This window comes from Mustela lutreola, chromosome 3 (assembly GCF_030435805.1).
Source record: "Mustela lutreola isolate mMusLut2 chromosome 3, mMusLut2.pri, whole genome shotgun sequence".
NCBI lineage: Eukaryota > Metazoa > Chordata > Mammalia > Carnivora > Mustelidae > Mustela > Mustela lutreola.
In genome coordinates, this window is record NC_081292.1 from 50,163,155 (window position 1) to 50,188,972 (window position 25,818).

Sequence of the window (25,818 nt, forward strand, 5' to 3'; positions counted from 1 at the left end):
TGATTTCATACTGCCAGGCCTTTGTGGAGAAAATTAAGTCCAATAACAAATAATTATATATTTTAATTATTCGTTTTACTTTGAGAATAGTTAATGAACATCTGGGAAAGTACAATACTCTTAATTTATGATAATGTCAGTTATAAATGCTACACACTTTATTGAATACTAAGGACAGATAAATGGAAGGTTTGGAAAAAATCTCCACATGTGCATTTTCCTAATACAACGTACCTGCAACATTTCCTTTCTAGAGCATCAGACTATCCTAGACAAATGTATTTATTTGGCAGCAAACCAAAAAATCACTCTGCTGATTTTATGCCCTTGTAGAGCTGTATACAGGTTCTTTTCAGCTTCACAGTTCAATGACAGCAGTCACAAATTCTCAAATACTCATCATGGCCATGGAAAATAGTATACCACATTGTGATTTTCACATTGCTTCGAAAAGCAAGTACATTCCTGATTCAGTCACTAGGTCCTCGTGTGCAAATTTTTAATTTTTTGCTTTCACAATTTTAGTTTTAGGTAACCTTTGCTGGGTAGAATTGCATAATTTTTCATTAGCTTTTACTGGAAACACATAAAGAAAAAGAATGAATTACATAAATAAAATAGAAAAATAAGAAAACATACAAAGGTGATTTTAGATTCTCTTTAGTTTCTTTGGAAAAAGGAGGACTTAATTCCACTAAGTATTCTTGGTGACATTACATGTTGTCTCTCTGCTCTTCAATGAGGAGATAGAGCCCTTAGCAGCAGACTTGTCTGACAGCATAAATGCCTCTGTCGAGGTAGTTTTGCTTCCTGTCCTGAAATATTTTCTAAAAATTCTACGGTTGAATGAAAAAAAAAAATGTGCCTTTTAGAATTATAAACCAAAATGTGACTTCTGTCAAGAATTGAGGGCTATCTTGCTTTGTGTTATAGAGCAAATTGATGTGGTCCAGAATATATGTCACTCCATGCAAATTGTGGGCATATAAAACATAGAATACACATTTTAGTAAAGTTATGCTACTTTCATTATTGCGCTAATTGTATGGCATTACAGGGACATAGAGAGTAAAACTAAAAATTAAAAACTAAATGCACCCCCAAAGGAAAGAGACACACCAACTTTGTTTTAAAAGAAATGGTATTTATTAAGAAATTATATGCTGAGTTCTCCTACAGTCTGTGAAGATGGTTTCTTCCATTTCCACAGCACATGACAACGGCAAAGAGCATCTGGAAAATACTTGCAATGCTTGGGAATGGAGCGATCCTAGTAATAGGAGATGAAATGAAGTGATATACGCACTATTTAAACTTTCAGAACCAAAGACAAGACAATCTTTTCCTTGCCAATATAGTTTTCAGCTGTATCAGCACTAAAATCTGTCCATGGGATCTCCTACCCAGACTGAAGGATTAGGTAAGGACTGAATCATGTCAGTTGAGTAGAGAATGCTCAATTTAATCACAGGTCAAAGCAACAGAGTCCTTTAGCTATGGAATCACAACTGAAGTATCTGCATTCTTTATTAATAAAAATGGTGCTTATGGGGGGGCAGGAATATAACATTTTCAAGTATTTTATCATTATGATCTGAAGTACTTTAAACTATAAATTAAAAATAAATTATAAAAACTAGCTTACGATGTATCTTTTCTTACATGACATTGTTGGAGATAAGCTTTAAACATAGAATTGCAATATCACCTGACTTTATATATGATCAACAGTAAAACATGCTAATCATAAAAATAGCTTTTACAAATATACATTTGTATACAGTGTCTCCCTTACCATTCATAAATGTCCTTTCACATTTTAAGACTTTTAAGACTTAAAAAAACACAACATAATTAGCAAAGGAGAAAACACATTTACAATCTAAACCATAAAAACTTGACAATCATATAGCTTAAAACATAGAAGAAATGGAATTTCTAAAATTGAACAATACTGTCCATTTCATTTATTTGGGTATTTTTTTTTTTTTTAAATAAATTGAACCAAAGATGCTGCTCTCCAGTAAGAAACCTCCTTTCACATTTCTGGGGGGTGTCACAGTTTCTCTTTTCTGCTTTTGTGGCATCATTCATTACTTTAAATCACTTTATCTGTAGAAACTGAGAAAAGAAAAAAAAGTATTTTAAAATATTGAGATTTAGGTTTCATTGCTCATAACATGCATATATGTAAGTTGGATTTAAGTTAGAATTCAGGCTGAATCAGGAGATGATTAGAAAAGAACTAAATCTTTAAGAAAAATCCTTTTGAGAACTTTTGAGTTCCTTTTAGATCCTTAAGAAAAATCCCTTAGATTCTTTGTCTTAGAGCCTTTGTTGTAGACAATGCTAAAATTATTTACACTTATAGTATGCTGTAATTTAAAAAAATCCAGTCCATTTATTGCCGGAGATCAGCAATTGTTTTGACCAAGAGCTCTTGTCCAAGTCAGAGGAGAAACACTTGAAGCTCTAAGCTAGGGATTTGGGTTGCTTTTGAATTTTTGTGGCTCCTTAGGAGAGTGACCATGGGATATTTTTCCCCTGTAAGAGCCTTTGAACGGTGCAGTCCTAAGCCTAATGTACCTGGGATAGGAGAAAAAGCAGTACAGATCTCTGATCCGAGTTATGTATCCTTGGTTATAAAAAAGAAAGCTAGATGTGAGGCACCTGGGTGGCTCGGTGGTGAAGCCACTGCTTACAGGTCACACATACCTGTATTTCTAAAAATGAAAATGTTACTCAAATGTGTTCTTCATGCAGTTGCAAGAAGTGTTCATGTACATAGAGTCAATTAATCTTCAAAGCACAAAGTTTTGAACTTACGGTACAAAGCAGGCATGCCCAGGGTTGTGTAGTATAAAGGAAGTTTCATACATTCCCTGTATGCACGTACCCAAAATGATGCATTACCAACGTGAAAATGAAAACCTTAGTAAATACAATTAATTGTACTTGTAGAAGGGTGCAGACATGTGAACACAAGATATAATGAGTTTGGGTTTGAATTGATAACACTTGTATGCAGGGAGGAACTAAAGCTTTTTCTTCATATGATCGCAGTCACCGTCTTCCCTGCAAGGCTTTCATCGATCGCTCTTATTACAGAGGGAACATGCTTAAACTGCTGCAGCAGCTGTGTACATACAGTTTCCTAATTATTGTGTTTCTTCAGGTTAAGTTGTGGAGGATGACATTAATTTAGTATATTCTTACACCATCCTGCTTGCCTCAAAAGAAGTAATGAATGGTTGTTTAGCAACTATCTATTTTAAGAAGAAAAAAATGGCCTGCAGATTTTTTTGTGCATATTCCATTATCCCTGCTATGATTTTTCTTTACCCCTCCCTTTGCTCCTTGATTGTAAATGATTACATAAAAATAATTATCCTGGGAAGAAGAAAAGGAGGTTTGAAAATAATTTATTGAAGTCTTACTTCCTTGCCATAAAGCTTCAAAGCATTTGTCTGTTCCTAGTACTAAACAAAAGCTTCATTAACTTTGCATTGTGAAGTCGGTGTTATTAACCATATGGATACAAGTAATGAATATAATTCTCCTTATCTAAAAACAATGGCAAAATATATTCACTATGCTTTCCATAGATCTTCTCGTCCGAGGAAAGGATTGCTTTTGCTTCTAAAGGCACAGGAGAAAGGGGACAACTATGACATTCTTGTTGCCTTTTTTCTCAAGAATGACAGTCATTTAAGGAGCTGATTGGTTTACTATAATGTGAAACTAATTGTGCTTTCCTTCCCTTGAATAGTGGGTAATTTATCTAGTGGCTATATGGGAGCCTGGATGCTTTTAAAACAAATTATCCTCATGATGAATGCTTTTCCAACTCTCAATCTCTCCCATTTCTGAAAAACAACAAAAAGCCACTCAGATGGGCCTGGATTGTACTGAACCAAGCAATTTACTTCTTGACAATGGTAAAAAGGATAGTATTAATCTAAGAGAAAGCACATTTAATTTTAAACCTCATGAATTCATACACACACACACACACACACATATACATACATACACATACACACGCATATATGTAAGATTGATTTACAACATTATATTAGTTTCAGGTGTACAACATAATAATATACTACAGGGTGATCACCACAATGAATCTAGTTACCATCCGTCACCACACAATTGACCCCCTTCAGCCTTTTTGCCCCCAAGACTCCTTTCCCCCTCTCTAACCACCAATCTATTTTCTGTATCTATGAGCTGTGTTTTATTTCTTTCTTGTTTTTTATATTCCAAATATAAGTGAGATCACGTGCATGGTATTTGTCTTTCTCTGTCTTATTTCACTTAACATAATACCTTCAAGGTACACTCATGTTGTTGCAAATGGCAAGATTTCCTTCTTTTTTTATGGCTCAATAGCATTGGGTATATCTATATCTATATCTATATCTATATCTTTAGATCTAGATCTAGATCTAAATTTAGATCTAGATCTATAGATATAGATATAAGGTTGTTTCCGTTCTTAGCTATTGTAAATAATGCTGCAATGAACATAGGGGAGCCTATAGCTTCCTGAATTAGTGCTTTCATTTTCTTCAGATAAATACCTAGAAGTGGTGTAGCTGGATCACATGGTAATTCTATTTTTAATTTTTTGAGGAACCTGCATGTTGTTTTCCACAATGGCTGCACCAATTTATGTCCCTACGAACAGTGCACAAAGCTTCCCTTCCTCTACGTCCTCTCCAACACTTGTTTTTTTTCTTTCTGATAATAGCTGTTCTAACAGGTGTGAGGTTATATCTTATGAGGTTCTTATTTGCATTTCCCTGATAATTAGTGATGTTGAAGATCTTTTTATAGGTATAGCAATATGTGGAATAAATACACTTTATTAACAGCTCTACAGAAATCATATTTTTAAAGATATATTCTGACTTTTTAAAAAGATTTCATGTATTTATTTGAGAGAGAAGAGTGAACGAGCAAGAGAGAGCAAGCACGAGCTGGGGAGGGGCAGAGGAAGAGGGAGAAGCAGACTCCGAGCTGAGCAAGGAGCCAGATGCAGGGCTCCATTTCGAGACCCTGGTATCATGACCTGAACCTAAGGCAGACGCTTAAGCGACTGAGCCACCCAGGTGCCCCAGTCTTCTGACTTTTTTAATATCAGAAATGCTTCCTCTTTTTTTTTTTTTTCTAATTGAGATTTTTAAAAAAAGATTTCATGTATTTATTTGACAGAGAGAGACACAGTGAGAGAGGGAGCACAAGCAGATGGAGTGAGAGAGGGAGAAGCAGGCCTCCCACTGAGCAGGGAGCCCAATGTCATGCAGGGCTGAATCTCAGGACCTGGGATCATGACCTGAGTGAAGGCAGACACTTATGGACTGAGCCACCCTCTAACTGGAATTTATAACTAATAACTAATTAAAGAAATATAGATAACCTACATTGTTAGATAATACCTATAAAAGCAAAAAAAAAAAAAGGTGAAAGAAAATATGTGGAAAACATAGGCTATATAACATTTTACAGAAAGTCAGAGTTTTTGACAGAAATGATGCATATTTGCTGCCATCACTTGTCATGTTTATTGAGTAACTGTTCAGCCGTTCACTTTTTATAGACAATGCGACTACATGTGGCTTTTACAAATCCTCTATTACAAATGAGATACAATTCAATTCAAATTTCTAAATAACGCAAACAGATTCATGGCTGCTACTGTTCATTGTAAGTTAAACTTGCCTTCTATTAATAAGCTCTTGGGACCAAAATTACATTATACTTTAAGACTAAAAGAATCATATCACAAAAACCATAAATGGTACAAAAACTTAGATGGCTAATAACTCTCTGAGATGGCTACAAGTGGAGGAAACTGCTCCATTATGTGGTTCTTAGGGGCTTAATAGTCTCCATTCCTGAGTTGATGGTCATTTAGGATGTAGGGGATTTGGACATACAGGAAACACAGACAAAGACAAACATGTAGTAGTCCATCAGAAACTTGGAAATAAGACAAGCAGTCTGCCTCTGAGATTTTTACTCTAAAATCAAGACTTCAATGATGATGGTAGAGAATATGCACAATGTCACTAAAGAGAGGCAGAAAGTTTCTAGGTCTTTGGGTCTTGACTAGAATGTAACTGAAACTTAATAAATCTGCCAAAGAAAAGTGTTGATCTACAAGAGACTTGTTTGACAATGCAAGTACAGAAAATTAGGAGTCTTGAGGTCACCATTTTGGGGGTTATGGGACTGAAGCTTGCATAGTGCTCCATGCTCAGCATGCAGTCTGCTTGTCTCTCTCCTTCCTGCTCTATCCCTTCCCTTTCTTTCTTGCTCTCTCAAAATTAATAAGTAAAATATTAAAAAAAAAAAAAAGAAAGAAAGAAAGGAGAATCTTGGAGGGTAACTCAATTGTTCCCATTCAGGAGAATGTGTTCTCCACAGGAGAAGGCATCCAAATCCTAGAAGAGAACCAACCAGGCCTGTGCTGACATGACACATTGGTCAATATCAGAACATTCAATCAATTCTTCACAGGAAAAACTTCTGATTATAATTCTTAACAGTTTGTCTTTGGGAAGAGAATGCTCAGGCCATAGGCACAAGACTGAACTTCCTTTCAAGGATAGGTCCTGCTATAAATTCATAAACAGATCTTCTGATAATACCAGATTATTATTTTGCATTTGTCTGAGGTACTGTTCTACGCACAGTGTGCTGACAGATAAGTTCTGTGAGCCTATGAGGTTACAGATCCTTGTGGCTCTGCCTTGCTGGCTGTCTCTCGTGGCTTCTCAGTACTTGCCATGTATATCAAAGTCTTTCATAGAGGCAATATTTATAAAGCTACATGTCAAGCTTCTCAGTACTTGCCATGTATAACAAAGTCTTTCATAGAGGCAATATTTATAAAGCTACATGTCAAGAAATATAGAACGTCATTGAATTTGAGCAATAAGTGATCAGGAATTATCTAACCCTCTCCTGTTATAATAGGCGAAGATACGAAGGCCCAGACAGTTTGAAAGACATGCTCAGGTATTTGGTGGAAACCCTAACTAGACCCAGAATCTTGACTGCGATCAATAATTTTTTCCATTACATGTTTGGTTCTCAAACTTTAGTGAACCTCAGAATTACTGAGTGGCCACAGTAAATCATAGTAAATCAGATTACTAAATTTCTGATATACCTTGTATCTCTTCAAGGTTCATATGTTGAAATCTTAACCCCCAATGTGAGGAGGTAGGGTTTTGGGAAGGAGATTCATGAGGCCAGAACCCTCGAATGTGATCAGTGTCCTTATAAAAGGGGTCCCAGAGAGCTCCCTGAGTTCTTCCACCATATGTGGATGCAACAAAAGACTGCTGTTTATAAACTAAGAAATAGGCTCTCAGCAGACAACTAATGCTGCCATCATTTTGGACTTCCCAGCTGCCAGAACTCAGAAATAAATGTTTATTGCTTATACATTGCCTAGCCTGTAGTTTTTTGTTATAGCATGAAGACAACTAGGTCTGGATTGAGGTCCAGGAAGCTGCATTTCTGATAAGTTCCTGAGTGATGCTGATGTGGGCATCCCACTCTTGAAGACCGACGTCACTCCACCATTGAGCAGCAGTCTTCTGTGAGTGGGTCACCTGCAGTCCTACATGTCTTGCTGAGTGTGCTAACATCACAAAACTCTGTTTCTTTCCCAAGGCAACTTCTTAGAATTATTTATTTGGCTAGCAATCCTGACAAGTAAGGTAACTTCTCTGGAATGTACCACATGGTTCTGCAATACATCTTGTCTGGAAAAAGACAGGCTTGTTTACTCCTTCCTAGAAAGCTGGATTCTATACACTCCAGATTGCTCTCCTGTAGGGCACTGCCTGGCATGCAGGCTTCATCTGGCCCTCTATCTTGGACTTAGATCTTGAATTTGGAAAACCAGGTCACCTATCCAGATACTCGTATGTTTTTTTTGCCATGAGTAGCAAAATCTTTTGTCTTAGGAGTCTCCTGTCTTCTATCAGCATCCATGGAACTATGGATGTTTAACTTATTGGCTTGAGTAGTTATTTTGGTAAGCATTATCCTGCTTCAATTCTCCTATATACCATCAAACTTATTTAAGTTGGGTCAATTCTTGATTAACTATAGGGGCACTTGGCAAGTCATGGCTCCACTGGCAAACTGTCGTCAGGATATTCACACTTCTTTTCTCCATAACACCTATTCTCTCCTTAATTATTATTATTATTATTATTATTATTATTATTGCTTCTAATTCCCAACAGTTGTTTTCTAATCCACACCCATTACTGTACCCAATAATTCCCATGTTTTTATCCCATTCCCCATCTGTCTCCCAATGTTCAAGAGATAAGTATGACTAAAAGACAAAAATGGTCTTATTATATTATAGTGGATCACAAGTTTTCAAATTGGTGGCCTCTGTTATTCCATAACCAAATGAAAAGATGAAAAGACTGGAAAAATCAATCATTTACTATACTACAATAGATTTAAGTTACTGCATGAGTAATGTTAAGATGTTTTATTTCCTCTCCTAAAACTGAAGGAAAATATAATACAGTATTATAAAACCAGCATAAAAATAGAAGAAAAAAATTAATGTTAAAGTAATTTAGTTCTATGTACCAAGACCAAATATACTATGCCCCTATAAATATTATAAAAAATGATTTCCAAGCTTTTGCATTATTCCTATTTTTGTTTGATTAATGGGATTTATTTATAGACACAAGTTTTGATATTGAAGTGAAAATAGTGTGATAACTAATGTAAAAGTACAATTAAAAATACCATGGGTGTTTGTTTTGGTACATGACTTACCATATGTGATTTTTAAAAACTTCCTCTTCAGAGTTAATGACATCATTTCCTATAACTAATTATAGCTCTTTCTAACAAGGACATTAGTGCAGTAACAGTTTTTAACATCTACACAAAAAGAACATTTGTGTTTCTGGAGTATGTTTCATTTAACTAAAATCACACATAAAATGCAAGTAAGGCAAATAGTATGTTGTATCTTGGATTCATTATAGGAATAATTTGTTTAGTGTAGTAGGATGCAATGATGTTAGGAGATGTGCATTGTCTTATCCATTCTGGCTCTGAACCATCAGAGAAGCAGACTAGCAGAATGGCTAATGAAGCTGGTGACCCGGGATTATAGAGTGATTGTGTCCAACCTCCCAACCAGAGCAGCAGTGCCTTCATGGTAATCATGGCTGATTATTATGTACGCTTTGGCTTGATTATCTTAAAGGATACAGAACTGTTTACCTCATAAAGCATCTTGCTCCGTCTGTAGGAAACCATAGAAAAGAATTCGCTGCCTTGAATCTAAATCTGCCAAGTGGCTGGATTATATATTGACTCAAAACCTAGAGTGTGGTGACAAACCAGGAAGGTAGGCAGAATTTGTGTGTTATGAAGTACTAGGAAGGCCGCATCTATAGGATAAGGATTCAAGTCAGATATCCTAAGAAGGTAGGAGAGAGGAAGGCAGAGATCTACTGTAGGGAGAAATGGATTGGTATTAGAACTTTAAAGCAGATTAACTGAAGAATCAGACTTTCTGGTTTTGTTTATTTATTCATTTAATTTTGGGAACCCTGTTTGTTCCCAGGACGAAAGGAGGATTCAGTTAGTAGAAAAAGCCTAGAGCAACTGTAATAAGCTTACAGCTATAGAAACAAGAAGACTGTCTTAGAGTCTGAGGCATCTTCATGACTTAGCTGAGGCTTCCTCAATTCATTTCTACACAGAGATTGCATTTGGGTTATTCTTAGACTCTGGGACTGGGCTAAGTGTGTGGGCATGGACCACAAATCGTCATAATAACTCTTATTTGTGTAATGTTTAGAAGCTTATGAAACACTTTATATGTATGGTCTTCTTGTTTGATTTTCTTTATAAACCAGTGAGGTATGTTGTTGGGTGAGAATCATCCTTGTATTATCCATTAATGCTTGCATCAGAGAGTTAGTGTCTTGCTAAATCAAAGCCAGGCTGCCTTTTTTTTTTTTTTTTTTTTTTTTTTTTTTTTTTTTTAATAAGGCCAGTGCATTCTATTCTGCCCAGTTGTGGGAAGACAGTAGGGAAGCAGACTGGGTACATCATCAGTTTTAGTACTGGTGATCTCAACTGGGATATGAAAATACACTGGTGCCCTGATGATGAGAGGGAGAAAAGAGACAGAATTATTGGGAAGGTACCAGGATTTGCACATAACTTACTATCTGCCTTTCTTTGATTTACAGCAGATTTGCCTGGATTTTTCTTTTTTTAAAGTTCCAGTTTGAACTAATTTAAAACCATTTTAATTAAAAATTTTCTTTAGTCATCTGTCCAAAGGAGAACTTTTGCGTTATAAAAATATATTTGATTAAGAAAAAACAACATTTACTTTACAATAAAGTTACCTAATGTGGGTTACATAATTTTATTTAAAACATCTGTGTAAAAATTTAGTTAATACTAAAAAAAAAGTTTTTCGCATTGCTAAATTATATGTTTTACCAGAACTTGGATGCTCTGTTACACATACCTCAACACATTAACATTTTTCTGATTTTTTTCACAAACTATTCTATGATACTTTCTGAAAATAATTATGATTGTGTTTTGAGTGTTCTGGCCTCACTGATAATTACATTTGACTAGGTGAATTGATAAATTATAGCAATTTTATTTGGCACATAACTTGTGTTTGATCATGCATCGATTTCTGACTTCTCATGCTAATTATATAGTGTCTAGCAACCATTAGTGATTCCCAATGCTGGAAATGATAATGACAAGTTTAGGATAATACTCCAAATTACATAAGTTAATTCCAGTGCTAGAAGCCAAATGCTGATTAATGCTGAGATTATTATGGACTTTGAAATTTCACACATTTTGCTGCTTTCTGTAGTTCTTTTAGTAATTAGTTTTGGCACCACAAGAATAAATATTTAAAATCATTTCATGTCTAAAAATGTCATTTCGTATCTAAAAATGTGATTTAAAATTGATTGATTTAGACTATAATTTAAAAAGTCCTTGGAAATTGTATAGTTAATTCATGATCTTTCAAATAGCTGAAGCACAGGCTGTCATGGTTATTTAACAATTCTCATTTAATTAAATTTACTATATACATCAAAGTATTGACTATAAAAATAACTTCAACTTTAGAATTGAGTAAAATTAATCTGAGGGATCAAGTGATATAGTAAAGTGATGGCATACTTATACTATTATTCTATTAATAAACTCTTGTTTTCTTATCATATTTGAGAAATATATGAGAAATTTCAAAAAAGAAATCTTAAGGCTTACAGTTTTGGAATAGTTCCTAGTAATTAATACTATTATTAAAATATTCTTAGCACTCAAATTAAGCAGGATATAATAGAATCCTGGATGACTCAGAAGGGATTTCAGAGTTTTGTAGTCACTACTATCACGATTATGAAAAACCCCCGAATTGTAACATAGATAGAAGGAATTAGAAATTGGAAGTTTATCCGTTTCATGTGTGACAGATTATGTCAAATCCTCTGTAGGTTACTTTTTTGAAATAGGTTTCAGATATCAGCTCACTTATCTGTTTTTCCTTTTTTTTTTTTTTATTATAAGAGAACACAGAATTGAGGAACAATGTCAGTTATATGGTTCTGTATGGATCAAGATAAATAAGGGCTGGGAGCATTCACTTAAAAAAATTGATGTAGTAATACAACGTAGGAGGGATTCGCTCCTATATATCTATGAGCAAATCTTCCCCAAATCAAACTTTTTATTTGAAGTGGCTTTTCCTTTATAATTAAATTTCTCTAGTAAGTCACATTTTATAGACCTGAACAGAATGCTATAACATTATCTGTTCATCAGATGTGACTGTGATAATGCCCAGAAGTTTCCTGATCACTACACTTTGTTGTGCGCTGAAGAGGAAGGGCCCCGTGTCTGCCCGGTTTTCTGTTCTTTCACCTACACCAGGCGCTTTTTGCTGAGGAAACATGGAATGGAATTACTTGACATATAAATGTATCTTACATCTGCAGTGTACATCTGAAGCTATAAGTTATTTCTGTAGCATTTTACAAACAGTCATCTTAACGAAGAGAAGTCCGAGACACAAGGAAAGAAAGTCATTTCCCCAGGGTCTTAATGGAGTTGTAAGATAAACCCACCCCCCGCCTGGGGGTGCCTGAGTGGCTCAGTGGGTTAAAGCCTCTGCCTTCAGCTCAGGTCATGATCCCAGGTCCTGGGTTTCAGCCCAGAGTTGGGCTCTCTGCTCAGCAGGGAGCCTGCTTCCTCCTCTCTCTCTGCCTGCCTCTCTCCCTACTTGTGATCTCTGTCTGTCAAATAATTTTCAAAATCTTAAAAATCTTAAAAAATCTTAAAATTTTAAAAATTTTCAAAAATCTTAAAAAAAAAAAAAAGATAAATCCACCCCCACATCACATTATTCTTCTCTTACACGAGGGTCACATTAAATAGATACTTGATTTGAAATAAACATCACAGAACGGATGCCGTATGTCTGAAGGTAGGCAACAACATGCTGTCCCCACAAACCTGCCTCTAAACACTTGGGCTGTGGGTGAGAAATACTGGGAAAATAATGTCCAGCTGAAGTTTTTGGCAGAATGTTTCCACTGTCTTTGTTTCTTTGTTTAGGTCATAGGAACTGCATTTTGACCAGTGAGGTTTTGGTAGGTGAGTTCTAGGAAGCCGATGGGGCAGGCACCTATGACACTATTTTAGAAATCTCTATTTTGCTGAGATAAATATAGGTAAGGGAAGAGCACAGAGAATTGATTTCTGAGTCAGAAAGAACTGTTTTACTTGTATTTACTTGTATATGTGCAGGCAGCTGTAATAAATTTTAAATAAACTTTATTAATTTTTTAGGGGGCGATGGACAATGATATTTTGTCACTAGATTTATATATCTTTTTTTCCCCTCATTGATTGAACCCATTTGGGATACGAAAAAAAACCAAAACAAAACAATTTTATCACTTTATATGCCGTAAGAAAATACCATACCTCATGTAGAAAAAAAAAATCAATTAAATGGCTGAACTTTTCCAACTTAATTTACTTACAGGTATAGTTACTCAATTTATGTTTACAGGGATGGTTTCAGTAAAAATGTCCTTGCATGCATATGGAGATCAACTGTGTGCACAAGTATTAGAAAACAAAATGTATTTTGAATTTTGATATCACTTAAAATTCTGGGTAAAAGTTAAAAATAATTGGCCCCAGTTTCACAGTTATTAATTTTTCATGTGAATATTATGAGATTTCAAGCTATTTAAATTCATATGAATATTATTTTCCTTAGCGTAAAGGTTAAGAACAGTTTTTAAAAACAGATGACATTAAATGTTTTTTACAGGAACAAAAATTGTCCTCTTTAGTACATTGATACATTTAAGAGGAATGAGGTACAGTTTAGGTACTGAACACTATAGGCTATGTATGTGATTAAAAAAGAGCATTTTCAAATCATCATTAGAGAAATCATTTTTTGTGTGTGTGTAGAGAATACTTAATTCATATATACATTACTTTATAACCTTCAACCTTTAACCCTTCAAATTAGGGAAGGTAACATATTTTTTTTTTTTTTGTCTTGAGATATGAAAGTTATCTTATTATTTGTAGTAATACATGACACCTATCACCGTATTTAATTGTGAAATGTTTGTGTGACTAATTATGTTTTAGGGAACCCGCGCTGATAATCAGAAAATTTCTTTTAAGCTGTTAACTTCTTCCAGCCTATGGTTTTACAAGTTCAGCAAAAAAAATGAGAAAGATAGATCTTTCTCTGACAGTCATGGTTTTCTTTATCTCCAGTATCTATTTGATTAAAAAATTCTTTCTTTAAATGATTTTTATTTTTTTAATTCTTCTCTACACCCAACATGGGGCTTGAACTTACAACCCAGAGATCAAGTGTCACAGGCTCCATGGGCTGGGCCAGCCAGGCGCCCCTTATTAAAAAATTCTTATTAAAAGCACAGCATAAGGAATACAGTTATTGGTATTTTATGAGCAGTGCATGGTGACAGAGGGTAGATACACTAGTGGTGAGCATAGTAAAATGTAGAAACTCGTCCAACCACTACTGCGTACACCTAAAACTTCTATGTCAGCTATACTCAAAACCAATTAAATCCTTATTTGTCTACTGGTAAATACAAATAGAATTCTGCCTTATTCAAAATTTATGTATCTGGGGTGCCTGGGTGGCTCAGTGGGTTAAAGCTTCTGCCTTTGGCTCAGGTCATGATCGCAGAGTCCTCCTCTCTGCCTGCCTCTCTGCCTACTTGTGATTTCTGTCTGTCCAATAAATAAATAAATAAAATCTTAAAAAAAAAAAAAGAGTTTATGTATCTAATTTCATGTAACATTGTGCTTCATGTTTGATTGCAATTTCAAGTGTCACCAAAAATGTTTTTCTCTTGATCCAAAGCACCATGTTCAAGCATGTGTTAAGGGAGCATATTACGTTATGTGGCCTGCATGCCTTCCTACCTCAACATCGTTTCCTAGTGTGCACGTGCTTTTCTGTACCTTATTTTGTTATCAAAGACTAGCTAGCTATTGGCTGAAACAACAACAACAACAACAACAGCAACAACAACAAAACCTCTGGATGTGTGATTCTCTGGTTAAAATGGGAAGCTAAGGGCACCTGGATGGCTCAGTGGGTTAAGCCTCTGCCTTTGGCTCTGGTCTCAGGGTCCTGGGATCGAGTCCCGCATCGGGCTCTCTGCTCAGCAGGGAGCCTGCTTCCTCCTCTCTCTCTGCCTGCCTCTCTGCCTATTTGTGATTTGTCTGTCAAATAAATAAATAAAATCTAAAAATAAATAAATAAAATGGAAGCTAATAACTATGAATTCGTTGTTAAAAAGAACACCAAACTGAAACTTTCTCCTTAATATACTTGGTTTCTTTCAATGGTTTTGTCACTGTTTTTTTCTCAACAATCAAATTTTTATGCTTGACTTACTTGGCTAAGTATTAACATGTACTGAAGGCTTACTACACACCAAGCACTCTGGAGTACTTTAAATGTTTTATGCCGTTTCTTATTCACACCAACACCATGAGGAAAGTGCCATTATTATTCTTCTCATTTTACAGATAAGAAAACTGAGGCACAGAGAAATAAGTCACTTGCTCAAGTCACATAGTTTTTCATATAAGGCTGACACTAACCCAGGGCTTTATCTATACTGGCTTTACTCCTTAGCCCTGTGTTATATAAATATCTTCTACTTTGTTTAAGGCAATTTAGATCATGCTTTAGTTTTCAACATCATTTTTCATGGAATAGTTATACTGTTATATTTTAGCAGCTAATGCTTAACTACTTTTGTGCTATACACAGAATATTTATGAAAAATTAATCTTATATATTTCAATATTTCTGGGTAATTTTTTCTCATTCCCTTTAGACATAGTCTATGATATCAGCTAAGAACATTGAACTCTTGCCTTATGTCTGCTGAAAATAACAGTGACAGTAACAGGCCTCTGAAGAAAATATTTATCCTACTATCCCAGGAGCAGGAGGGATAAGAGGCCAGCAGCTTCTCTGTCAACAATCAATCTATTCTGTAAAACCAAATGTGTATAAAATATGCATGTCCATATCCTTTTCATTTTACCGTAAACTTTTCCTATGAAAAATGAGACAGTCTGAGAAGGCAATGTCCTATTTGGATGGACATCATTTGGATTTTTTAAAAGCACATGGCAGACAGCAACAAGGTGAGGGCTTTCTAGGTACCAGTGGTGGGTAGGGACCCAGAGGGCTACCTCCCTCTTGAGAGTCTCAGGGATCTGGAAATAACAGCACATGAAAATGTTTTCATTTTGATCAATTCTGAGGCATCTAATTCTGTAAAGTTCAGAGTACTTTTCCAATGTAACCTCACAAGTCAGTTTGTATGTGGAGTTTCTGCCAACTTTAAGCAGAAAATTGTGCAAAGCACAGGACTGCGGGAGGGTGACAGCCAATCAGGATGTCATCAGAGTTATTTCATCAAGCGTGAGGAGCAGGTCAGCAGGACTGAGCTCCATGTTCCCAGGGAGGTGCACAAAACTGCTAACGGCACCCAACATACTGTTAGGTGGGAAGACACGTTAAAAACATTGACTCATAGAGTGAGAAAATTACCCTTCTCAGTGTTCTTCCAGTTTTCTGATTGCATTAAAGAGAAAGTTTCTGCTGGTGCTAATTCTGACATTTCTCTAGTACTGTCTTTTTTTTGAAAAGGAGAGAGATAGAGATAGAGGTACAAAGACTGAGAGAGAGATTGATTGTGAGAAGAAGGAGTACAAGGTTTTCTGTCATATGAAAGTACTAAGCTAAATTTAAAAAGAAATCTTTTGTCTTTTCATGCTATTTTTCTTAAAATACCTCCTCCTTACGGGAAGGGATACTTGGTTTTTCATTTTTTGGAATGAACTGAGGTTTAGTTTTAAAGATACATTTACTTTAAGTAAAAAAAAAAAAAGTCAACTTAATTTTTAAAAGTAAGTTAAAGGGCACCTGGGTGGCTCAGTGGGTTAAGCCGCTGCCTTCGGCTCAGGTCATGATCTCAGGGTCCTGGGATCGAGTCCCATATCGGGCTCTCTGCTCAGCATGGAGCCTGCTTCCTCCTCTCTCTCTCTGCCTGCCTCTCTGCCTACTTGTGATCTCTCTCTCTGTCAAATAAATAAATAAAATCTTAAAAAAAAATAAAAGTAAGTTAAAAATACTACCTGTGGTGTATAGATATGGCAAAAATCACAAGGGCACAACACAAATTAAAATTAATGAAGATCGTAAGCATTAATATGTGAAAATATCTAATAGCACTAGAATCTTATAGATCCTGGTTGAATCTTGATTCTGCCTTTTATTATCAGTATGATCTTGAGGAAGTTACTTAGCCTTTCTAAAATCAGTTATTTCTAAAATATCTATCCTTTAAGTTATTTTAGGCAATAAAGGAAATTATGTATACAAAAAACTCAGTGTTCTTCCTGGATGGTAGTGAAAATGAAAGAAAAAAAAGTACTGTTTCCCCCCACCGCCTTTTATTTTTTTGACTTGGAGCGAGATAAAAATCTCCGTCACTCCTTCTGTGTGTGTATATGTGTATGTGTACACATTTTATCCTACTTTCTCAGCTTTTCTGCTTTTAAAAAATAAGCTATTTTTCCACATTTTTGAGACAACTAAGGCCCAGACTGATTTCACAACTTTTTTGATTTCATAGATTTAAATGGCAGGGGTAGATGTTCCTTCCAGTAGACCAGTAGACCACAGGCTAGCAAAGTTTGCTTGTAGAAGCTGTTACTGAACATTATTAAAATGTATTCCTAAAAATGTGGCCAGATAGGAAATATTACATATGCATAAGGTATCCAGAATTCTTATCCGGTTCCAGGTGATAAGCATTCTTATCAGGCTTCCAAAGGGCTGTACTTGCATTGCATCTCAGGTTGCCCTGGAGCTTGTGATTTTTCCATGTTCGGAATCATTCTAAAGACTGAAGGTTTGTAAGGGAAAGCCAGAAGTAGAGTAAGGCTGAAGGTGTGGCTTGGTTCACCTGTGAAAATTTTCATGTGTGGGGAAACAGCCAGCTAGAGTCCCGCACTGCTTGGGTGATAAAATTGCCCAGTGCTGTCAGGTGAACTAGAAGCTGCCCCTTTGCAGCTCGAATATTGCCTGGCTTAAAACCTCCATGTGTTGTCTGAAATGCATTATTTAAGCAATTAACGTCTAGAATGTGGAGTAGGAATTGTAAAAGGTCAGCACCATTTAAACGATTAATCATTTTTCCACTGTGATCTTGTCTGTTGAGCTATGAATAAAATTGGAAAAAAAAAGTGCCATTTTTTCCTTTCTTTCAATTTCTGATTTAATGAAGTGCTTTCATACCTTTTCCAATTTCTTCTCTCACAGATTATTAGAGTCAGTGTAGCTTGAGTAGGTATAACATTAGTTCCATCAGAACTATTGCTGTTAATGACTTTCTTAGCTTGCTCAAGTACAAGTTTCTTGCACTGGTATTTATCAGATGAATGTAGTCTTTTATCTATTCATTTATTTTTATTCTGAAGAGTTTTTAAAGTTATTATGCTCAATAACTTTAAAAATAGCTAGGAAAAAAAATCAGTAAAGTCCTATATATATAGCACACTTGGTACTGGATGAACTGTATTTGGAGCATCAAAAAAACCCTGAAACTTGAAAAAAAAATGCTAGTTGTTTGGCAGATGAAATGCTCAGGTCACTAAGTTCAACAACCTCTGGAGAAGGCAATGAGAGGTGAGCTATAACTAACTAACCCTTCGCCAGAAACTAGATTAATCTATCCAGTAAATATAATGTTGTAAAATCAACTCCTGTAATTTGAATATACTTTAATAGATGGCTTTGATGATATTGAGGTATGTGCCCTCTATCCCTACACTTTGAAGAGTTTTGATCAGGAAGGGATGTTGTACTTTGTCAAATGCTTTTTCAGCATCTATTGAGAGTATCATATGGTTCTTGTTCTTTCTTTTATTGATGTGTTGTATCACATTGACTGATTTGCGGATGTTGAACCAACCTTGCAGCCCTGGAATAAATCCCACTTGGTCGTGGTGAATAATCTTTTTAATGTACTGTTGAATCCTATTGGCTAGTATTTTGTTGAGTATTTTCGCATCTGTGTTCATCAAGGATATCGGTCTATAGCTCTCTTTTTTGGTGGGATCCTTGTCTGGTTTTGGGATCAAGGTGATGCTGGCTTCATAAAATGAGTTTGGAAGTTTTCCTTCCATTTCTATTTTTTGGAACAGTTTCAGGAGAATAGGAATTAGTTCTTCTTTAAATGTTTGGTAGAATTCCCCCGGGAAGCCGTCTGGCCCTGGGCTTTTGTTTGTTTGGAGATTTTTAATGACTGTTTCAATCTCCTTACTGGTTATGGGTCTGTTCAGGCTTTCTATTTCTTCCTGGTTCAGTGGTGGTAGTTTATATGTTTCTAGGAATGCATCCATTTCTTCCAGATTGTCAAATTTATTGCCGTAGAGTTGCTCATAGTATGTTCTTATAATAGTTTGTATTTCTTTGGTGTTAGTTGTGATCTCTCCTCTTTCATTCATGATTTTATTTATTTGGGTCCTTTCTCTTTTCTTTTTGATAAGTCGGGCCAGGGGTTTATCAATTTTATTAATTCTTTCAAAGAACCAGCTCCTAGTTTCGTTGATTTGTTCTATTGTTTTTTTGGTTTCTATTTCATTGATTTCTGCTCTGATCTTTATGATTTCTCTTCTCCTGCTGGGCTTAGGGTTTCTTTCTTGTTCTTTCTCCAGCTCCTTTAGGTGTAGGGTTAGGTTGTGTACCTGAGACCTTTCTGGTTTCTTGAGAAAGGCTTGTACCGCTATATATTTTCCTCTCAGGACTGCCTTTGTTGTGTCCCACAGATTTTGAACCGTTGTATTTTCATTATCATTTGTTTCCATGATTTTTTTCAATTCTTCTTTAATTTCCCGGTTGACCCATTCATTCTTTAGAAGGATACTGTTTAGTCTCCATGTATTTGGGTTCTTTCCAAACTTCCTTTTGTGGTTGAGTTCTAGCTTTAGAGCATTGTGGTCTGAAAATATGCAGGGAATGATCCCAATCTTTTGATACCGGTTGAGTCCTGATTTAGGACCGAGGATGTGATCTATTCTGGAGAATGTTCCATGTGCACTAGAGAAGAATGTGTATTCTGTTGCTTTGGGATGAAATGTTCTGAATATATCTGTGATGTCCATCTGGTCCAGTGTGTCGTTTAAGGCCTTTATTTCCTTGCTGATCTTTTGCTTGGATGACCTGTCCATTTCAGTCAGGGGAGTGTTAAAGTCCCCTACTATTATTGTGTTGTTGTTGATGTGTTTCTTTGATTTTGTTATTAATTGGTTTATATAGTTGGCTGCTCCCACATTGGGGGCATAGATATTTAAAATTGTTAAATCTTCTTGTTGGACAGACCCTTTGAGTATGATATAGTGTCCTTCCTCATCTCTTATTATAGTCTTTGGCTTAAAACCTAATTGATCTGATATAAGGATTGCCACTCCTGCTTTCTTCTGATGTCCATTAGCATGGTAAATTCTTTTCCACCCCCTCACTTTAAATCTGGAGGTGTCTTCGGGCTTAAAATGTGTTTCTTGGAGGCAACATATAGATGGGTTTTGTTTTTTTATCCATTCTGATACCCTGTGTCTTTTGACAGGGGCATTTAGCCCATTCACATTCAGGGTAACTATTGAGAGATATGAATTTAGTGCCATTGTATTGCCTGTAAGGTGACTGTTACTGTATATGGTCTCTGTTCCTTTCTGATCTACCACTTGTAGGCTCTCTCTTTGCTTAGAGGACCCCTTTCAATATTTCCTGTAGAGCTGGTTTGGTATTTGCAAATTCTTTCAGTTGTTGTTTGTCCTGGAAGCTTTTAATCTCTCCTTCTATTTTCAATGATAGCCTAGCTGGATATAGTATTCTTGGCTGCATGTTTTTCTCGTTTAGTGCTCTGAAAATATCATGCCAGCTCTTTCTGGCCTGCCAGGTCTCAGTGGATAAGTCAGCTGCCAATCTAATATTTTTACCATTGTATGTTACAGACTTCTTTTCCCGGGCTGCTTTCAGGATTTTCTCTTTGTCATTGAGACTTGTAAATTTTACTATTAGGTGACGGGGTGTGTGCCTATTCTTATTGATTTTGAGGGGCGTTCTCTGAACCTCCTAAATTTTGATGCTCGTTCCCTTTGCCATATTGGGGAAATTCTCCCCAATAATTCTCTCCAGTATACCTTCTGCTCCCCTCTCACTTTCTTCTTCTTCTGGAATCCCAATTATTCTAATGTTGTTTCGTCTTATGGTGTCACTTATCTCTCGAATTCTCCCCTCGTGGTCCAGTAGCTGTTTGTCCCTCTTTTGCTCAGCTTCTTTATTCTCTGTCATTTGGTCTTCTATATCACTAATTCTTTCTTCTGCCTCATTTATCCTAGCAGTTAGACCACTGCTATTCAACATCGTAATAGAGGTCCTAGCCTCAGCAATCAGACAACAAAAGGAAATTAAAGGCATCCAAATCGGCAAAGAAGAAGTCAAATTATCACTCTTCGCAGATGATATGATACTATATGTGGAAAACCCAAAAGACTCCACTCCAAAACTGCTAGAACTTATACAGGAATTCAGTAAAGTGTCAGGATATAAAATCAATGCACAGAAATCAGTTGCATTTCTATACACCAACAGCAAGACAGAAGAAAGAGATATTAAGGAGTCAATCCCTTTTACAATTGCATCCAAAACCATAAGATACCTAGGAATAAACCTAACCAAAGAGACACAGAATCTATACTCAGAAAACTATAAAGTACTCATGAAAGAAATTGAGGAAGACACAAAGAAATGGAAAAATGTTCCATGCTCCTGGATTGGAAAAATAAATATTGTGAAAATGTCTATGCTACCTAAAGCAATCTACACATTTAATGCAATTCCTATCAAAGTACCATCCATCTTTTTCAAAGAAATGGAACAAATAATTCTAAAATTTATATGGAACCAGAAAAGACCTCGAATAGCCAAAGGGATATTGAAAAAGAAAACCAACGTTGGTGGCATCACAATTCCGGACTTCAAGCTCTATTACAAAGCTGTCATCATCAAGACAGCATGGTACTGGCACAAAAACAGACACATAGATCAATGGAACAGAATAGAGAGCCCAGAAACAGACCCTCAAATCTATGGTCAACTAATCTTCGACAAAGCAGGAAAGAATGTCCAATGGAAAAAAGACAGCCTTTTCAATAAATGGTGCTGGGAAAATTGGACAGCCACATGCAGAAAAATGAAATTGGACCATTTCCTTACACCACACACAAAAATAGACTCAAAATGGATGAAGGACCTCAATGTACGAAAGGAATCCATCAAAATCCTAGAGGAGAACACGGGCAGCAACCTCTTCGACCTCTGCCGCAGCAACATCTTCCTAGGAACAACGCAAAAGGCAAGGGAAGCAAGGGAAAAAATGAACTACTGGGATTTCATCAAAATCAAAAGCTTTTGCACAGCAAAGGAAACAGTTAACAAAATCAAAAGACAACTGACAGAATGGGAGAAGATATTTGCAAACGACATATCAGATAAAGGACTAGTGTCCAGAATCTATAAAGAACTTAGCAAACTCAACACCCAAAGAACAAATAATCCAATCAAGAAATGGGCAGAGGACATGAACAGACATTTCTGCAAAGAAGACATCCAGATGGCGAACAGACACATGAAAAAGTGCTCCATATCACTCGGCATCAGGGAAATACAAATCAAAACCACAATGAGATATCACCTCACACCAGTCAGAATGGCTAAAATCAACAAGTCAGGAAATGACAGATGCTGGCGAGGATGCGGAGAAAGGGGAACCCTCCTACACTGTTGGTGGGAATGCAAGCTGGTGCAGCCACTCTGGAAAACAGCATGGAGGTTCCTCAAAATGTTGAAAATAGAACTGCCCTATGACCCAGCAATTGCACTATTGGGTATTTACCCTAAAGATACAAATGTAGTGATCCAAAGGGGCACATGCACTCGAATGTTTATAGCAGCAATGTCCACAATAGCCAAACTATGGAAAGAACCTAGATGTCCATCAACAGATGAATGGATCAAGAAGATGTGGTATATATACACAATGGAATACTATGCAGCCATCAAAAGAAATGAAATCTTGCCATTTGCAACAACATGGATGGAACTAGAGCGTATCATGCTTAGCGAAATAAGTCAAGCAGAGAAAGACAACTATCATATGATCTCCCTGATATGAGGAAGTGGTGATGCAACATGGAGGCTTAAGTGGGTAGAAGAAGAATAAATGAAACAGGATGGGATTGGGAGGGAGACAAACCATAAGTGACTTTTAATCTCACAAAACAAACTGAGGGTTGCCGAGGGGAGGGGGTTTGGGAGAAGGGGTTGGGATTATGGACATTGGGGAGGGCATGTGATTTGGTGAGTGCTGTGAAGTGTGTAAACCTGGTGATTCACAGACCTGTACCCCTGGGGATAAAAATATATGTTTATAAAAAATAAAAAAATTATTAAAAAAAATTTGAATATACTTTAAGACTTTAGATTAATGAATTGACTGATGTATCTAAGAAATAGATTCTGATATTTTCATATAGAATATTAATTACGCTTAACATTTTAGTTTTAGAATAAAGAAACATATAGCTAAGGCTTCCAATGTGTTTATAGATTCAACATTAGGAAAATAAGAAGTATTACTAACATGAAGATCTGGGAAGAATAAAATGATTAAATTTTAAAAGGATTTAGTATTCATATAATGTTAGTGCCAGAAAATTCAAGGAAAATGTCACTATTGTGTCAGGAATCCAACATTCATTATTTAATAGGATGAATGGGATTAGTTCTATGTGTACTCTTCGAATATAAAGATACTTAGGCAAGGTTGAAGACACTAATTTTCACCCAGTTGAACAAATGTGGTGAACACATTCCCCTGAAGTGTTTGTACTTCTGTGTGTGGAGTCTTCACTGACACACAATTGTCTGTGAAAAGAGTGACAAGGCACCAGAGAATTGAACAGAATATGTGTCTAATACACCATGGTGCACAAAGGCAGCATTAGAAACCAGGGAGGGAATATAGACAGAGTGTGGCTTAAATTTTATAACTCTAAATGATATTACCATGGTTACACTACCTTTTAACCAGTGCAATTTGTAGAATCTTTATGTCTCTCCCTAAATGGGAGGTAATTCCAGTTAAAATGATTTTTTAAAAGTCAAATGAAGCAAATCTATACCTACTAGGCAATCAGTGAATTATTTCTTTCTCATGAGTAGCTTAGAGAAAAATGGAAAGATTTTCAAACATTAGTAATAAGCTTTGCTAAGCATATTCCTAAGAAAAGTGTTAACATATTATCAAATTATTTTCTTATAGAAATAAAATTTTTTTGTTCTCTTATGCTTTACATTAATTGCTCCAATTATTTTCATTTCTTAAAAATACTGTGCAAATTTTAGCATTTCAAAATTTCACATACTATTTTAATACTTTAATACATATTGTTTCCTCAAAGCTAGAAATTTAGAAAGCTCTGGTCAACTAGTGGTGGTGAACAGAATGTACCTCATACTTATATTCCTATTTACCCTTAATAGGCCCCTATTTAAAATAGCTAACCTATCTATTTTCTTCAGCAAATTCCAGACCTTTAATTGGCAAATTCAACTTTAAGTAACAACGAAGGGGTGCTTAACAACAAGCAACTGCATAACAGTGAATTAATACTTTAGTCATTGTATTAGTTTCATGGATTATGTGAAGATTAAAGAATATATTTTAGGATATAAATCTTTAACTAGAATGAAAGCCTCATCTGTGAATGAGTCACCTTCCACCCCCAAAAGAGGCCATTTTCTTCCTTTCTTTTCCTTTCCTTTCTCTCTCTCTTTCTTTCTCTTTTCCTTCCTTCCTTCCTCCCCTCCTTTTCTCCTCTCTTCCGTCCTTCCTTCCTCTCTTTCTTTCTTTCTTTTAGCAAGGAAGGGGGAAGGGCAGAGGAAAAGGGAGAGAGAGAATCCCAAGTAGGTTCCACGGCCAGCACAGATCCCGACAGGGGCTCAGTGATCACAACCTCAAGATCATGACCTCAGCTGAAATCTAGAGATGGGCACTTAACAGACTGAGCCACCGAGGCACACCTAAAAGAAGCATTTTCTTTCTTATTCACTGACTTTTACTAGTGCTTAGAATGGTGCCTGAACATAATAATCACTTATAATTATAATAAATAATCATAAATAAGTATTTGCTGGCTGTCTGAATAAAAATGGCATGAATGGAAAAACACATATCTAGTTAAACTGTTTCTATTGCATAAAACTCTTAACATCACTAGGGCTCTATTTCCAATCATTTATGCCCTTTGGAATTCTGAAATAATTTATAGGAATAGAAATATTTGTTTGCCTTTCAGAATCTTAGACAGTTTATTGATTGAATGTCGTGTGGCTAGATAACATCAGAACTCTGGTGTGGGGATTTTATCCATCTGGCACAAAACTAGGCTGAACAAGCCATATATATAATGGGTTATTTAAAAAACCATATGTTATTGATATCAGTATGTAGCATCTTACTCGTCCGTAATGGAAAAATGGGAATTACCTTGTAGACAGCCCAAATATCTACTGTATAGAACTTCCTATAGGTGTGTATGTGTGTTTGGTCACTTGGATGAGAATCCCTGCCCATAGATTATCTAGTCTCTGTGTTCAGATCAGTGTGAGGAGACCAAGATCTTCACACCTCAACCCTCATTGGCAAGGGTTAGGAGATGGGAGTTGAGTGAGATCTATAGATTAAAACAAGAAGATCCAGAATTTGCCAAGTGTGATTATGTATGGCTAAGTAAATGATAGACAAATTCTCCTTCCTAAATGAGATCTTTATCTCATTTTATATCTTGACTAGTTCCTTTCTTCTTAGTATCTCCATAGAAATGTAAATAATTTCTCCAAATTTGAAATCACTGTAACTTTTCCCAGATTTCAAAATGGTTCTGTTAGCCTACAAACTCCTATACTTCAGTTCAACAGAGATGGTCTCAAAAGAGTATGCTGATGTATGCTAGTAAAATATGCTGGAATTTTAAGACAACAAAAGTTGAAAGGGACGTGTATAAACACTGTAATGAAATCATGTAAGTGTTTTACTT

General features: G+C 35.9%; 1 protein-coding gene across 12 annotated transcripts in view; it reads right to left on the bottom strand.

Moving 5' to 3' along the window:
• Positions 1-1,123: 1,123 nt before the first annotated feature.
• The window catches only part of RALYL (RALY RNA binding protein like), a 713,948-nt gene continuing 689,253 nt past the window's right edge, over positions 1,124-25,818 (bottom strand). For all 12 annotated transcript variants that reach the window (XM_059166125.1, XM_059166124.1, XM_059166115.1 and 9 more), the window contains one exon: positions 1,124-2,121. In XM_059166125.1, the coding sequence (XP_059022108.1) occupies positions 2,104-2,121 (18 nt within the window). In that variant the 3' untranslated portion in view covers positions 1,124-2,103. The remainder of the gene's footprint in view (positions 2,122-25,818) is intronic.